Source organism: Saccostrea echinata, unplaced genomic scaffold (assembly GCF_033153115.1).
Source record: "Saccostrea echinata isolate AGI-Se365-2 ecotype Australia unplaced genomic scaffold, CSIRO_AGI_Sech_v1 ptg000025l, whole genome shotgun sequence".
Classification (NCBI taxonomy): Eukaryota; Metazoa; Mollusca; class Bivalvia; order Ostreida; family Ostreidae; genus Saccostrea; species Saccostrea echinata.
The window spans coordinates 497,582-515,258 of record NW_026889774.1 but is presented as its reverse complement, the minus strand read 5'-3'; the positions used below and the strand labels follow the sequence as shown (position 1 = coordinate 515,258).

General features: G+C 37.4%; 2 protein-coding genes across 2 annotated transcripts; one reads left to right on the top strand and one right to left on the bottom strand.

The window, feature by feature from the left end:
• Nucleotides 1–2,436: 2,436 nt before the first annotated feature.
• LOC133192393 (uncharacterized) lies at nucleotides 2,437–4,492 on the top strand. The gene is made up of 3 exons (XM_061328405.1): nucleotides 2,437–2,952; nucleotides 3,049–3,289; nucleotides 3,645–4,492. Exons 1-3 carry the CDS (start codon nucleotides 2,437–2,439, stop codon nucleotides 4,490–4,492), a joined length of 1,605 nt encoding a protein of 534 aa, XP_061184389.1.
• An 8,753-nt stretch (nucleotides 4,493–13,245) lies between these two features.
• Nucleotides 13,246–13,884, bottom strand: LOC133192391 (uncharacterized). The gene has a single exon (XM_061328404.1). It carries the CDS (start codon nucleotides 13,882–13,884, stop codon nucleotides 13,246–13,248), a length of 639 nt encoding a protein of 212 aa, XP_061184388.1.
• Nucleotides 13,885–17,677: the final 3,793 nt, after the last annotated feature.

Here is a 17,677-nt window from a genome sequence, read left to right as displayed (position 1 = left end):
GGTTGATATTATTGTATTGAACTAATCCGGAATTTTCATTTCCGTCAACTTATATCATCAATTAGTTTATGTTAACTCAGTTCCTGTAGCAGAAAATCGTGCATCATGAACACTGAGTGACTGACTATGATGACGGAAAGAATGATGTTAAAATTATACCCGTCAATGTGTAAGTTAAAATTATATTTGATATTTATTGTAATAGTATTTAATAATATACTGTCCAGAGTTCTTATAAAATTTATATTTAATGGATGTATGTTTATCACAGGTTGAAATCTGTAAATGATTACTGCTTGACGGTTTGTTTGATTACAATATTTCAACACACGGGAAGATGGCTGACGGACAAGAGAAAGTGGCAGATAACATGGAACTCCTCAGAAATCACCAATAGCATTGATCAAGGAAAGAAGAAGATCAACACTGAAAGGAAAGTTTCACAGAATTTATAATAGATTTGAAGATTTGAAAAGTTCAGAAAGTTTAGAATTACTCAAGAACATCTTGTCTGATATGGAAAACTCGTACAAAGAACTCGAAAACGGACATGCTGAGTACACAGAATTGTTAAATCCAGAAAATGAGCAAGATCTCATTGACATGAATAATATAGATAAAGATATGGGCATATTGTATAATGAACTGTGTAATTGTCGTGCACATGTTAGTAGGCAGTCACTGCTGCAGTGTAAAGACAAACAATCTAAATCAGAAAAGGACAAACAAAAAGAGAGTGTGAAAGTAAAGAAATTAGATGCACCAATATTTAGTGGTGAAATTAGAGAATTTCCAAGTTCAAGAGAGATTATGAAAGCATTATGTTTCCAACATATGGAACCGATCCATTTGCATTAAAGAAGAGTCTCACAAATGAAGCTCTTAAAACTGTGCAGGGTGTAGATAACAATTATGAAGAGATGTGGAAAAGACTAGAACTGAAATATGGCAGACCTGAAAGACTTACCGACTCAATACTTTCTGACATTCGAAAACTCAAAAGTATTCCTGATGGGGATCATCTGTGTTTTATTAACAGTGTTGAAATCATAGAAAGATGTTTCTTAGATCTAAAAAGGGTAAACATGGAAAGAGAAATGAATACTACAACTATGATAAGTGAAATCGAGAAAAATTCTTCCTCCAGTTCAGAAACGCGAATGGATCCTTACAGAATAAAGGCACATAACCTCTGTTGGTATCACGAGACAGATATCGCATGAAATTACTCAGTGTTGAACATTTAATAGAATGGATGTCAACAGTAAAATCGACTGTCTCAGAAAAAATGGAGCTTGTTTTATATGCTTAAATCTTGGACACATTTCCAAAAACTGTCCGAATAGAGAAGGATGTGAGCAATGTGGCAAAATGCATCATACAACCTTACATCAAGAGGAATCTCAAGGCAAAGTCAAACATTGTCTACACTTAGTGAATGGTGAACAATCTGGAGAAACTGTTGTGCTAATGGTTAATCAAGTGATGTGCAAAGATGACAAACTATTTACACTTTGGGATCCGGGATCAAATGTATCATTGATATCCCATAGAGCTGCAAAACGTCTCAATGTTAAAGGAGAGGATGTTACACTTCGTATATCAAAAGTTGGAAATATAGTTGAACACCTCCACTAAAGAGTATATTGTACTCTTGACAGACTTGAATGGTGAAACATGGCAAATAAAGGCCTGCGGTATGGAAAAGATAACAACAAATTCAAAACCTGTAGATTTTAGTGGAATATCAACCTTATTCAAAGGAATATCAGACAGTGACCTATCTAGAACAGATGGTGATATTGAAATATTGATTAGTGCAGACTGCAGTATTCTATTACCAGTGAATATCGGAAGCACTGGAAATCTTCAGCTAATGAAAAACCAGTTTGGCTACTGCTTGAGAGGAAGTCATTCCATGTTGAAATTGACAGCTACACCTAAAGATGCATGCATAAACCATCTTCCTGGGATTGATATAAACTCCATGCAGGTGATTGATACAAAATCAATAAAGGATCATTTTGACAGCATTGTGGATATTGAGATTCTAGGGCCATATTGTAACCCAAAGTGTGGAAGTTGTCGCAGGTGATTGATACAAAATCAATAAAGGATCATTTTGACAGCATTGTGGATATTGAGATTCTAGGGCCATATTGTAACCCAAAGTGTGGAAGTTGTCGATGTGGCCAGTGTAGCATTGGAAATGGAAGGTATACCATACAAGAAGAGCACGAATTACGTGTGATAGAAGCAGGATTGAAATATGATGCAGTTGAAAAGTGCTGGACTGTACAATATCCATGGAAATGTGATCCCATCAAATTACCAAATAATATTAAAACAGCATTAGGTCGATTGAGATAAGTTGAACAGAGACTCCTCAACAATGGCAAGGAATATGCTCAAGAATATCAGACACAAACAGAGGATATGATACACAGGGAAGCAGGAAGAAAACTGACAAACACAGAAGAAGAGTTATATGAAGGACCTGTTTACTATATCTCGCACCACGAAGTTTTAAAACCTGGATCCAAGTCAACACCTCTTCGCATTGTCTTCAATTCGTCAGCTTCATTTATTGGTCACGTTCTCAACAGTTACTGGATGAAAGGACCGAAAGTACTCAATGATCTCATTTCGGTACTTCTGAAGTTTCGTGAAAATCAAAGTACACTTGTGGGAGATATATCAAAAATGTATAACTCTGTACGCTTATCAACAAAGGATCAACATACACACAGATTCTTGTGGAGAAATTACGAAACCAACAGACAGCCTGATCATTACACACTTACAAGTGTTCCCTTTGGAGACCGTCCAAGTGGTGCCATTGCTATGATAGCATTGAGAAAAACAGCTGCATTGTTAGAGAATGAATATCCCAGAGTCGCAGATGTTATCAAAAACATAGCTATTTGGATGACATTGTTACCTAAGAACCAAGTGTAGAAGATGCATGTCGACTAGCACGAGATATTGATCATATACTTGGAAATGGTGGACTTTATATAAAAACATTGGATCATCTCTGGAAATCAGGATAAAGTTGCAGATGGAATTAAATTGTTGAATACAGAGACAGAGAAGATTTTAGGATTGATATGGAGACCACAAGATGATGTTTTTACTTTCAAAGTCCAACTGGATTTTACAGACAAGGGAAAGCAGAAAGGAAGTATATCCAGTATAACATCTTGTAATGTGTCAGAATTATCAAATTTGACTACACTCACTAAACGCATGGAGTTGAAACAAGTAGCGGGAGTATGTTACCCACTTGGTATGGTTGTACCATATATACTTACTGCAAAATCCTTAATGAGAACTCTCTGTCAAGAAAGTCTAAATAGCAGTAAGGATTGGGACAAACCTTTATCCAAAGATATGAAACAATATTGAATTGAATTCTTCAAAGGTCTCTTTGATCTTGAACTTCTGAAGATACCCCGATGCATTAAACCAGGAACTGTTCATGGAAAACAAATACTGATATTATTCTCTGATGGCAGCAGCCTAGCATTTGGAACCTGTGCATATATTAGATGGGAGGTTGCATGGGATACGTTTTTTGCGAGAATGTTGATGGCAAAAAATCGCATTGCTCCCTCAAATCAACTTAACCATTCCCCGACTAGAACTATGTGGTGCTGTGTTATCTGCTCGACTGCGGGAGAAGATTGTGAATAGTTTGGGATTTTCCTTTGAAAAAATCATTCATCTTGTGGATTCTGCCATAGTAAGAGCACAGATACAAAAGGAGAGCTATGGATTTGGAACATTTGTTGCCAACAGAATAGCAGAAATCCAGTCAAAAACTTGTAAATCAGACTGGTACTGGATACCATCATATCAGAATCCAGCAGATTTCACAACTAGAATAACATCACCAAGTGTTATTGACAGCGATTCGATGTGGCAGAAGGGTCCAGAATTTCTGTACCAACCTTTTGAAAAATGGCCTGTGAAACAAGAAGTTGAAGTAAAGGAGATTCCTGATGTTCTTGTCCGACACACAGAAGTCAAAGTAACTGAAGAAAAAAGCAGAACTGTCATGAATGTGGCAAAACTTATTGACCTCAATAGAATCTCAACGTTACAGAAGATCCTTAAGCTCACAAGTCTTTTACAACTCATCAGAAAGAAGCATACAATCCGGGGAATTGTACATTGTTTATTAGCAGAGGAATTAAGAGATGCAGAAAATATTTGGATTCTTCATGTGCAAGAGGATCTTCCTGATGACGTAATGTATAGATTTAAACGACTCAGACCACATCTTACACCAGACGGAATCATAAGAGTGGGTCAAAGAATGAATAAATGGACAGAAGATAATTGGAACATGACAGCATTTGCACTTATTCCATCAAGCCACCCATTTGCTGAGTTCATTGTGAAAGCATTTTACGAGAGAGACCATGCAGGACTTGACGTCACACTCGCTAAGATACGAAGCATGGCCGCGACTGACCTTAGTCGATAAAAAATAGGTAGCAACTGTTCTTTTGCCAAGCGCTCGGTATTTTGAATTGAAAGATGCGGGTCATACGGATGAGACCTTAAAAGCCGAACCCCGTGTCACGGTAGGCGTTGGAACGATAAAGAACCGTTACTGCTCAGTGGCCCTGAGTGCCGAGTAAAGGTCTAAATTTGAAGCCCTTCAACGATATATGACGACGTCTCTATATGAGTGAAAAATTCCCGAACGGGACGTAAAACAACAATCAATCAATCAATCTAATCTTTTTCACTCATATTGAGACGACACCAATTGCGGGTGGATAGCTGAAAATTTAAGATCCATACTCGACAATGAGGGTCATGGAGCAGTAAGGGGTCTTTTTCATGCCATAAATGGCAAACTAACAAAACTTGTTATAAACGTGATGATTTTATCTTTTCTATCAGTAACTTCCCTCATTAATGTAGCATTTATGTCTCCCAGTTGATTCGATATGCAAGAGCATGCTCTACATGGAATGTATGGAGATAACGAACAGTATTCGAGCTCAAAAGTCCATTAAACAATACAAATTTGAAAGCAGAGCAAACACGGACCTCTAAAACATCAGAGGTGGGATCAGGTGCCATGGAGGAGTGAGCATCCCCTGCCGACCGGTCACACCCGCTGTGTGCTCCTTGTCATGATCGTGTAATAACGGAAGAATCCGTTGACAATTCAGTGTGAAAATAATGGCTAACAATTAGGCCATTCCAAGTTTTTTCTATGTTTAGCGTCCGCGTGCGCCTAGGTTTTAACACGCAATATCAGAAAAACAAAACAAGAACAGGATTCCTGAAACTGATTATTCTGGTCAAAATCTTTGAATTCTGTCAATTTCTCTAAATATTTGTCTATAATATGTCATGTTAGGTAAACTTTAAGTATTTAATATCCTGAATTTGCTTAAGAATAGATCTATTAGAAAAATAGATTAATGAAGTCAAATCCTTTGATTGACCCCATTTTTACGATTATAAATTCATTGTTTTATTTTTTGGTTTGTGTGTATTTTTTTGCGAATAGGTAGGTAGGCTTTTGAAAGATGGGTGGAAGCTAAACAGAGAAAAAACTTGGAATGGCCTTAGGATGCAAAACGTCAGTCAGCATTTGACTTAATGATAAATTGTATTTGCTGACAAGGTCATTGTATCGATCACAGAACTTACAAAATGACGACTTTAAACGAGACTGCTGATATTCTTGTTTCATCAACTTGTTTGTCAATAACTTACATGTACCTCGTTTTAGAAATTGTTCATACGTAGAGCATGCTCTTGCGTATCGAATCAATTGAAAAATATAAACCCCATATGTAGGTGATGAAGGTATATTGGTGCATAAGTAAGGGAAGTTGACGATTGAAAAGTTAAAGTCATCACGTTTATCATAAAGCTTGGTTGTTAGATTACTATTAACGTCTTTCTCTAGTAAAATATCCAAATATGAAACAGATGTGTCAGACTCTGTGGTATCTTTTATTTCAAGCTCACCGGGATATATCGTAAAGACATACGAATGGAAATAACCATTGTTAATTGACAGTACGTCGTCGATATACCTAAACGTCGAGTTGAAAACCACAACACGTTTTCTTCCTTTCACTTACAAGATTTTGAACAAATTCTGTTTTATATGAATACAACAAGCATTCTGAGAGTATTGCATTAGCAATACTAGTCCCCTACCGGCAAGTGTAAATTGGTTCCCGTTAAAAATTGAAAATACCATAATTCCGTCAAAAATCAATGACGCGGAACGATATGCAAACTTGATCTGTAACTCATCAAGATACACTCACATACCAAAAATCAGCTCAATATCTGCAAGCGTTTAGAAAAAAGTGCGGAAAACCAAGTGGGACAGACAGAGAGACAGACTCAGAGGAAACCTGTAGTCCCCTCCGGTTTCACCGGCAGGGGACTAAAAATAGGTATGCTAATAATGGGGCGCAATTGGTACCCATGGGAATTCCAATAGATTGTTGGAAGGCCTGGTCTCCAAAAACCATATAGATATTGTCAATCAGAAACTCAAGCAACTTAATATCAACTTCAGGTTACCTGTGTGTACAATCGGAATGTTTTTAACAAATGACCAATGACCAGGTAAGTTAAATTACCTTATAGAATTTAGAGGCCTGTATTTGCTCTGCACCAAAGAAGTATTATTCCAATGGACTTTTGACCTCGAGTACTGTTCGTTTTTCTTTATAAATGTATATGTTTATTTTTATGAGGGTTATTCAGTTCTTTTTGGTTGCAGTTACTCTACATTCCTAAATATATGCGAGGAATAAATTACCGCGTAATTTCAAAAGAATTACCAATCGCGAAATAAAATCACTCGCTTTCCATTTTATAGTGTTGAAATTAATGTTATATCTCTTGATCAACCGCCCACTCGCGAATTGACGTCAAAGAGCCACTTTGCGATAACAAGTTCTCGCGTAATAACGAGGAATTTACAGTCTTTCAGTTTATTACATATATTGACAGAATATGTAAGCTTGAATTGGTGTTTTGACAAATATCAAGAAAGTGTCAATTTTGAATACAATGCTTACACTTCAAAGTACAAAAAAAAAACAAATGGACTCTCAGCTGCAGGGCACGGTTCATGAAAAAGTCTTGCCCTTTCTCTTGCAAGATTTTAAGTTTTGATTAATAACACTTGAGCTGCATTTACCCAAATAGTAATGATAACTTTTTTAAGACATTGGAAATAATTATAATTCGTTGAAGAATCTTCAAACGTAACTTAAAACCTTTACGACATAAGAATTATATGTTGTGTGATCTCTTATACACCCTGTTTTAAGTTACTTAAATTTGTCTTTCTGTCAAATTTTCCTTTCTTAAGTTAGGTGTCAGTTGCCCTTCCTGCGATAATAATCTTAACTGCGTTTGGCCTAACACTTGCAAGATGACAGAGAACTGCTTAGTGCGACAGATATCAGGATACCCATTTTCAACTCACTGTGCTGATGCAAGTATTTCTCACAGGATTTATGCTTTCCACATCAATGATAAATATTTTGTAAACAAAAATTTTTTTTCCCTGCAAATTAAGTATAATTTTCCAAAATTTTGATTTACAGAAAGTAGACTGCTCACTAATGAAGCAAAATGTACCAGATGGAGAAATATTTTGCTGTGATGACGATTCTTGTCTACACAATATTTTAGGAGTGTGAGATGATGTAACCAAAAATCGCATAAAAGAGAATAAAATGTTCGAGTACTAATTGTCTGCGTTCAACCAATTAATCTTTAACAAAAGGCCACTTGCCTTTGGGTCACGAGCATTTTCTCTATTTTTTCCAGTTCACTAGAGCTAAATGCTCACAGGACTTCTCTGACGGATTCTAATTGTCAAGTCTGTCCATGAACTTATAATCAAAACTACTGTGTCATGCAATTTCAATTACATCTAGAGTATCCTTAAAAAGGAATCAAACATTGTACAAATGTGGGACAGTGCCCCCTTATGAGGGGAAATCATCATGCTCAGGCAAATATTGAACGAGTCATTTTGAAATCTGCTTAAGAACGAATAGGCTATAAGTTATGGAATTCATGCGTAATTTCCTAATATAATCTAGATTCAGGAATGTTTGGGTCACCTGAGTCCTTATTTGTCCGTATTTTGTGTTCGTAAACTTTTGGACCTTTTCAGTCTTTCTCTGGAGCCGCTGAACTAATATTGGCATATGGCATTTATGGGTAGAGACACAAAAATTGTAAATTTTATAGTCCCCCTCTCCGGGGCCTGAGAGGAACCATCAAAATTTATGTAATTTTTAAAATCTTTTTTTAAAGTCCCGAACTCTAAGCTTTCTTAGTGTTAGCATGAGCATTTTATCAAATTTAAGGCCCCTGTATCAGGGGTTCTGTTGGTGCTTTATTGATCATATATAGTGAAAAATGCACCAGTTATACTGAAACGCAAAAGAAACGCAACAAGCAGTAATCTACAAATGTTTGAATTTTTTATCTAATGATTACCATAAATGAATACACATGACTGTTAAACCCCCCCCCCCCCCAACCCGGCCATTCAATTACAGCGTGCAAGTCTGACATGCATAACAGTTGCAGCTTGATTTCTACGATGCAATATGTTAATCGATCTCGAGATCTGGGCGAAAGAAATATTCTTTGCCATTTTTAAATGTCTGTTTTTCAGATGATGAGGTCGAATTTCTCTAGCCAAGCGCAGTGTAGTAACCCTTGGACTTCCGGTCCAAGGACTGTCATTAATGCTAATGATACTTAAGAGCCTACTGAGGCGTGATGTGGGTCATATTTGCATCTGCAGCTCTCCATCACGTTTATTTTGAGATTTTCTAGCCAGAGCAATGGAAATGCGTACTTAAGTCATTTTCAGGAAGCCTTGGCATCACTTACAGAAAAGGAAGGGGAATTTATTTTTCGGAACATTGCTGCATTGCTTGTGATGAACAGATACAAATCCTTAAAACCCCATATTATTGCCAAATGTTTTGGTAAACATGCAATTTTTGATTTCTATTAAGCAGACTCAAACTTAACTTCCGATAATTGTATGAAAATCATTCAACCGTTAAATTACCGATATTTACAAAGTTGAAGATGTCCTTACATTTTAGATACAAAATTATATCCTATATGTAATATTTCCCCCTAAAATATGATGTTGCGTTTCTTTTGCGTTTCAGTATATTTAGAAATATTTTCTTCCTCTACATGTATATATTGTAAACTAAGTGCAAAGTTAGAATGGGCAAATAAATTGTGAAATTCATTGCCCCTGTATCATGTGTTCTGGTGTCCAGGCTATGCCCTAATGGTCATGTAATGAAAATGCATCAATTCTTTGAAAATCGTCTCTGTTCCTGGGCATCTTACAGCCTAACCAAGACACAGCTGGAAGCAAGGATAGTTTTACCATATTCCTGAAATTCATCCCCCTAGGTCAAGGGTTCTGTTTCTAGGGCAAGGCTCAAACTTCAACAGCTTTTACAAATATTTCTCAGCACATTGCGAATCTGAAATAAATCTGCTTACTTCAAATTAAATGAAATATCGCAGTTATTGAAAATGGGACGATTAGGGGAGATTTCACGCAAAACATTGGTACATCCTAAATCAAGCTTTGAATATTTCCATTTTGAATTTCTTGAATTCGCAGTTTTCCACATTATCCATTTTTCGATCACGCTTCTGGTCGTCACGGTAGCGCAGTCGGTAGAGTACTCGCTCCGTTATCGGAAGGTCGTGTGTTCGAATCACGGTCCCAACTGATCTAAGTCGATCAAAAATAGTAGCTACTGTTCCTTCGCCAAGCGCTAAGCACTTTGAAGTGAAATCGAAAGTTTCGGGTCCTTTGGATGAGACCTTAATGTAATAGTAGGCGTTGGCGCGATAAAGAACCCTCATTGCTCAATTGACCTGAGTGCCGGGTAAAGGTCTAAATTTGAAGCCCTTCATCATTATATGGTGACGTCTCTATATGAGTGAAAAATGCTCGAACGGGACGTAAAACAACATACAATCAATTGATCATGCACGCTTCTGTGAGTTTGTCTCTGAGCGACCTGTGGGAGGCGGATCTAGAACAACAGCTACCTTTTGTTGGATACTTGCGGAAGACTGCTTTTACTGGCGCACACTTTTGTCAGGTCTGTGTCCCATTCTTGCTTTGTGTCCTGTTCGTCAACGACATTCATATAAAGTTGTGTAGCACAACTTCTTTTTCCACTGTGATTTGTGTAATCAACCTTAAGACCACCACGCTCACAAATAATCTTCATAAGATTCTTCAACTTATTGATATAAATCGGTTGTTCTCCGTAACGAATAGGTATGAATAGGTGGCATTTGTAAACTGCGCTCCGTCCCCCTAATGCCTAGATGTACTCTCTGAAGAAATGGGCCACATTCCGTCGTCTGCAATTAGAAGTTTTAAAAAATTGTCTTCTTGAAACTACTGAAGTCAGATATAGTACTTGGAATGTTTGGAGACCACCTCATTTAACAGCAAATTTGTGAAATGTTTTAGATCTAAAGGAGAGAGAGAGGGAGATTAACCTTACCATCCTGGCAATAATGACGAATATTTTTGTTCGTAATCCCCAGCTCCTTGAGTCCTCATTTGTACTACTTTGTGCTAAGACCGAAGAACTTAAAGTAATTTCCACCTTTATCCTCTTCAATTGAGTACTGATCAAACTGCATGCGCAGTTGGTGATACTCGTAGTTTCCCGTCAGGACAGAAAGCTTACATGCATAAAAGAACACAGTACTTTGTAATGCCTCCGCATTTGAGTTACCAAAGACGCCTTTCTCCCAAAAATACTTTATCGTCTTCAGGTAAAATGGCCTGTGCCTGCTTGACCTTTAATTAAATTGAAGAAATGAAAAAAAAGGGTCACTAGGATAAATACGAGAATAGATTATTCTTTAGGGGACGACCATTTGATTCTCAAAAAGGGGGGGGGGGGGCTGGCAAAATTTTTCTAGTCAGACAGATTATTTTCCTGCCAATCAAGGACAGATTAATCATTCTTAAGATGTTCAAGGATAGATTATTAATTTTTCTCCACTGAAAGTTTGACAAGCAAATAAAAAACACGAACATTTCGAAGAAGGAAGGGCATATTGCTTTCCTGCTGTCTGTCGGTCCACCAACAGTTTCCGTTCATGTTCTTTGCAGGGGTTGCATATACTGTAATGAAATTTGGTATACAGATTTATCATAAAAATTTCTAGGACAATTTCTGTTTTGGGTACGGTCGAGGAAACATAGTTATGCCCCTTGGACTTAGGGAGGGGGGCAAAATTTGTTTCACAAACATCTCTTGTTTATTTCCAAAATCTTCCACCCTCCCCCTACCTCTTTGGAATCAAATGATCGTCCTCTTGCAGACGCACTCCATTAAAATAAATTAAAAATTTTCTCGACAGATTCTATTAACAAGTATATTTAAAACTAACTGCAAATTGAAAGAAAAATAGAGTCAGCTTTATACAATCGTACATCACCCATATCAAAAAAAAGGCGAGGATACAAGACAAAAATTGAAACCGTATTATCAAAATTTGATATTGCATTAATTTCAAATATCAAAATATTTAAAATAAATAAATTACCAGCTTTATCCTAGCTTCAAGACCTTGAGTCCGCGTAAATCTAGATCACTAGCCTATTGTACATCTTTCCTTGGTACATGTACGAAATCCCATTTGTAGAAGCTCCTTCAATTTTGCGTCAAGTATTTTTCGGAATTCTGAAAACTCCAAAGCTTTGGTGCACAGGAAATTTTTGTCATACACTTTCTTGTCTCTCACATGTCGTTAAAGGCCGCAGGAAATGAGGTACATAGTGAGCGAAGGGGGCACGGCTGTCCATCCCGTTTTCTTATTTCAACGATGAATCGTCTAAGATAGTAAAATAAAATCATTTCTTCACAATTTCGCCAGAATCATCTGTATGTGAGCGTCAAGACTCAAAAACCCGGAACGCCCAGGCTGTGTTCTTCTTAGTATTGCGATTTTCATGAGACTCTATTAAATCTTTAATTTCAGTCTCTGACAGGGGTGTAATAAAACGGTCACTTGCCGCAGATTCCGTCACAAAAGGCTTCGAATCAGGAACATCCAGGTCAAAGTTACCAGTATTTGCGTAATACATTCCGATGAATTAATATCAATGTGGTCCGGCGTGGTTATTCATGCATTGTCGGAGACATAGACAACTTAGGAAAGCCTTTTCCTTTTCTAATTGTTTGCAGACTTGGGACAAAGTAAGTCAACAATATCCGATTGAAAAATGTCGAATGTGTCTGGTAATTCTTCTGTTGCAAGACGCTCATTAACGTCAGTCTTGTCACTCAGAATCATTGCGCGGAAATGTTGGGCGCGAAAGGAGTTTGACAATCTTTGGAAATTAAAAAAAGGGTCATGTGACCAATGATTGAACATGGTACAAGTTTCTTATTGTACAATTATTTCGGGTATCACGAGATATTCTGATGGATGGTGACGAGTTCGCGCTAGCGAACGAGTTCACATCCATCATAATTGTTGTAATCAAACAAACCGTCAAGCAGTAATCATTTATTGATTTCAACCTGTGATAAACATACATCCATTAAATATAAATTTTTAAAGAACTTTGGACAATATATTATTAAATACTATTACAATAAATATCAAATATAATTTTAACTTGCACATTGACGGGTATAATTTTAACATCATTCTTTCAGTCATCGTAGTCAGTCACACAGTGTTCATGATGCACGATTTTCTGCTACCGGAACTGAGTTAACAAACTAATTGATGACGGAAATGAAAATTCCGGATTAGTTCACTACACTCCCCCCCCCCACTAATATCATAATCATTTTTGTTCTTCAACTGGTAGGACAATGACCAAACGACGGACAGATCTACACACAATAGAATATTGACATCCGTGATAAGCATGTCCTGTGCTAATATTCTTTTATCTTATTTTTACGTCTCGAGCTTTACCATCTGCACCAGGAATAGCTTTACAGATCTGGGCTAATTTCCATTGTCCGCGTATGTTATTTGAGTCCTGAACGAGAACTACATCTCCGACCTGAACATTGCGATTCTCTGTGTGCCACTTTTGTCTAACAAGAAGAGTATGAAAATAATCCCTCATCCATTTTTTCCAAAATGTATCAATGACACGTTGAACGAATTTCCATCTTACTGGAGGGTCTAAACATGTGTTCCAGGTTCTGCTGGGACTCGTGAACTTGCACGTCCAAGCAATAAATCATTAGGACAAAGGGAAGTGCCTTCTTCGGGATCACAGTTTTTGGTTCCAATTGGACGCTCATTGAGAAGGTTTCCAAGTTCAAAAAGGACTGTTTGAAGTTCTGAAAAAGTCATCACTGAAGCTCCAATAGCAGATTCTAAGCAGATTTTTGTTGATCTGATGAGGGATTCACTGCATCCATTTTCCCATGGAACATCTGCTGATTTGGTTGTTTCCCAGTCCATACCCTCCTGTTTTCCAAAATTCTTAATTTCGCTCCAATCCCATGAATGCATAATGGTCCTTAACTCCTTTCCTGTAGCAACAAGTTGTGATCCAGTGTCTGATATCATTTTTCTGGGATAGCCACGAATCGACACAAATCTGCGTAGAACCATAATAAAACTTCCAGTATCATAACCCTCTGTAAGATCAATGTATACAGCTCTAGATACTAAACAACTGAAAAGTACTCCATATCCTTTCCCATGTGTTCCTTTCTTCACAGTGTCCCTGATAATGAGTGGTCCAAATAAATCCACTGCACAAAAATAGAAAGCAGGTGCTGGTTTCAGTCTGATATCAGGAAGCTGTCCCATTTGTTGAGATTCTGTAACTTTAAACGTTTTCCGGCAAACCACACATTTTGATTTTACACGTTTTATGATGTTCTTAACCTTTAGCATCCAGTATGTGCGAACGTGGTAGCGGAAGCAACTCATACCACCAAGGACGGCTTTAAAGCAGAAACAGACCCTGATCCGACGGAGGAAAGAAACACCATACCATCAGAAATAGTAGAGAAACGAAAAAGAACTCTGACAGAACAAGGTAAAGAACTTTAAGAAACTCAAAAATCTATTTAATATGGAGTGAAATAGAGAACATTCCCAGTGAAATTGAAAACATTAGTCATAATACAAAAGCATTGCGTGCTCTGGGTTCCAGTCTCGACTATCTTGGAGATAGATATGAGAAAGAGTGTGTTATTTTGTGAATATCTTACCCGAACAAATACATTAGAAAGCCAGCAGGAGTTGGACTCCCACAGGGCTAACTTTGACAAAGGAAAACGTATTATTCAGGAATTAAGGAAAAGAATTAGGGATACTCGTATGGAAGCAACAGAAACTGCCTCACGGAGGTCCGCTTTATCAAGGACGGCGTCACCCCATGTCGATTCAATTTTATTCAAGAAACGTGTGGAAGCAGAGACGCAACGTGCTAACTTTCTATTCCGAGAGAAGGAACTTGCGATCCTCAAAGAAAAAGCATCACTAAAGGAATATGAAGCAAAACAACACGCTGAAAGTGAACGTAAGAAAGCAGAGCTGGAGGCTACTCACCACCTATTAGAAGAAAAAAGAACAGCAGCACTCGTAGAAGCAGAAGTGAAAGCAATAGAGAACTTTGAGTCGAACAGTAGACAAGGGTCTGTTATACCATCAGATATTGATGCACCGATAAATCGCAAACAGTATACTGCTCGATACATCAGTGAACACAGTGATAATAGTATCGCTACTAACCAGTTTTCAAATTGTGATAATGGTTCCATAGATCCTGAGATTAATCAAGACATACCACATAAGAAGGAGACTCAGTCTAAACTGAACCCTATGGCGAAAGAATTTGTAAGTCAACATGTGAAAAATTCTGAAGACCAGACTGTGGTAAGTGACCTTACAAGATTTCTACTCAAGTAGGATTTGTTATTCTCAAGATTTTCGCAATACAGTGATAAACCAGAAACATTTGTCATATGGAAAGCCAGTTTCAAGAGTATAACAGAGGAACTGAGAGTTACACCATTTGAAGAAATGGACTTACTATAGTAAAGTTCTTAGGACTACAATCCTCAAAATTTGCAGCCAGCATCAGAGCAGCAAATACAGCATACCCAGAACGAGGCCTTTTTAGGATATGGAAAAGACTCCAAGAGCGTTATGGAAGCCCTGAAATAGTAGAACACGCTTTAAAGAAAAAACTCAGAGACTTTCCCAGAATTAGTAACAAAGACAATAAGCGTTTGTATGAATTAGCTGACATTCTGGCAGAAATCGAGGCTTTAAAAGAAGATCCAAACTACTCGACATTATTGTCCTACTTTGATTCATCTTCTGGCATCATACCTATTGTGAATAAACTGCCTTTTAACTTACAAGAAAAATGGACAACACGTGCCGCTAGCTACAAAGCTAGGCTAGATGTTCCATATCCACCATTTGCTTATTTTGTTGAATTCTTACAAGAAATGAGCAAGATTCGAAATGATCCAGGATTTCAATATGAAGGATCCCTTTGTAACCCTGGACCAGTCCAAAGCAGGAAAACCAAGAATACTTCAGTTCTGTCATGTAAAACTGAAGTGGAACCAAACAAATATGTAGCTCCCAAAGGACAAAAGTGCCCTATTCATAATACATACCACAGCCTTAAAGATTGTAAAACATTTCGCTCCAAACCATTATCTGAAAGGAAGAAGATTTTGAAAAACTCTGGATTGTGTTTTCGATGTTTGGACTCGAACCACTTAGCTCGTGACTGCAAAGCATTAGTGAAATGTGAAAACTGTGATAGTGATACTCATCATACTGCTCTCCATGATTACAGATTCAAACACTTGGATCAAGGCGGGGAGAAAACCAATCACGACAAGACAGAAGTGCAAAATAAGTGTCCAGTGATATGTTAAATAAACTTTAAGGGAAAATTGTGCTCTAAAACTATTCTGGTCAACGTCTATCCCACTGATCGTCCATCAGAGAAAAGGACTATTTATGCCATAATTGATGACCAAAGTAGCCGTATACTCGCTCGTTCACAGTTTTTTAATATGTTTGATATAAACAGTGACTCTGTGACTTACACATTATCATCATGCAATGGTTCTGTGACACTCACTGCAGGGTTCGAAATTCACTATATACATCTCGCAAAATGCGAGTTAGAATTCCCAAATTGCGAGTTAAAAATTAGGTAACTAGCAAAAACTTGCGAGTTGATTTTTTTTGCATTGAAACTGTAGCAAAATTATATAACGTGACAGAACACAATGCTTTTGATTTAAATCATTAATTTAAATAAAAGTCACACTGTAGTTGTATTTTGTGTATTGTACAGTAGTTACTTTTTCCTTAAGTTACATGGATTTAATTTATATAAATTTAACTTTATATGAAAATTGCGAGTAGTCTTACAAAATTGCGAGTTCACTCTCTTGGTACTCGCAATTATTTGCGAGTTGTAATTTTAGGGAGTTTCTAACCCTGCCACTGGCAGACGTGCATCAAACTTTATCTTAGAACCAGTATTACAAGGAAACCAAATTCATCTACAGACTGTGATAGAATGTGATGACATACTAGTACCCAACTGCAGAGAGGAAATTCCTACACCAGATGTGGCACGCGCATATCCTCCTCTAGCAGACTTAGCCACTCATATACCAGGCCCCAGGATCATGAAACAGACTTAGACTTAAGTCAAATTTGCAATCTCCTGTAAAAATTTTCTTGATTATTGAATTAATTTCTAAATTTTCAGATAACGAGACTTTTGTAAAACAATATTGAAAAATATATCAGTTTTGGTCTCCTTGACTTCTACAATAATCAGGTACAACATAAAGATTTTGACTTAAGCTTAAGATGTTTCATGATCCCGGGGCCAGATTTGAATGATGATGCAGACATTTTGTTACTCATTGGAAGAGATCATCCAGATGCTCATCATGTTTTAACACAGAAAACTGGACCTCATGGAGCTCCGTTTGCACAAAAACTATCTTTAGGATGGACAATTATAGGAGAGTGTTGTCTTGATAACGTACATGTACCTACTAACATTGTGACCAACAAAACACACATTCTACCATCAGGAAGAGGCTCGACATTTCCACCCTGTCCCTCTTACATGCATGTGTCTAAAGTTGCAGACAACCCATTTTATAGCGAGGAAATAACTACTACTGATATTTTTGTGAAAACGCCACAGGACAGTGAACCAGGCCTGTCAGTGAATGATAGAGAATTCCTAAAAAATTATGGACAATGAATGTTACAGAGATTAGAACGGAAACTGGACTGCTCCGCTTCCATTTAAGACCAGTAGAGAGAAACTTCCGAATAATCGTGAAGAAGCCATGAAAAGAACTTTGTCATTTCAAGCTTCTTGTAAAAAGAACAAATCGAAATTGAAACACGCAAGCTTGTTTATGGACAAAGTGTTTTCTAAAGGACATGCAGAATTAGGACGAGGAAGAGTGTTGGTTCCTACCAATATTTGGAGTCTACAATCCCAAAAAGCCAAACCAAATACGCATGGTTTTTGATTCGTCCGCAGCGTTTCAGGGACACTCCCTTAATTCTGTTTTACTAAGTGGTCCAGACT

What these genes read in the sequence shown, in the direction of transcription:
- LOC133192393 (XM_061328405.1), top strand. Translation starts at nt 2,437, where the DNA reads ATGATACACAGGGAAGCAGGAAGAAAACTGACAAACACAGAAGAAGAG. An exon ending in CATTGTTACCTAAGAACCAA is followed by an intron (nt 2,953 to 3,048) that starts GTGTAGAAGATG and finishes TCTGGAAATCAG; the next exon opens with GATAAAGTTGCAGATGGAAT. An exon ending in GGGAGTATGTTACCCACTTG is followed by an intron (nt 3,290 to 3,644) that starts GTATGGTTGTAC and finishes TTCCCCGACTAG; the next exon opens with AACTATGTGGTGCTGTGTTA.
- LOC133192391 (XM_061328404.1), bottom strand. Translation starts at nt 13,884, where the DNA reads ATGGGACAGCTTCCTGATATCAGACTGAAACCAGCACCTGCTTTCTAT.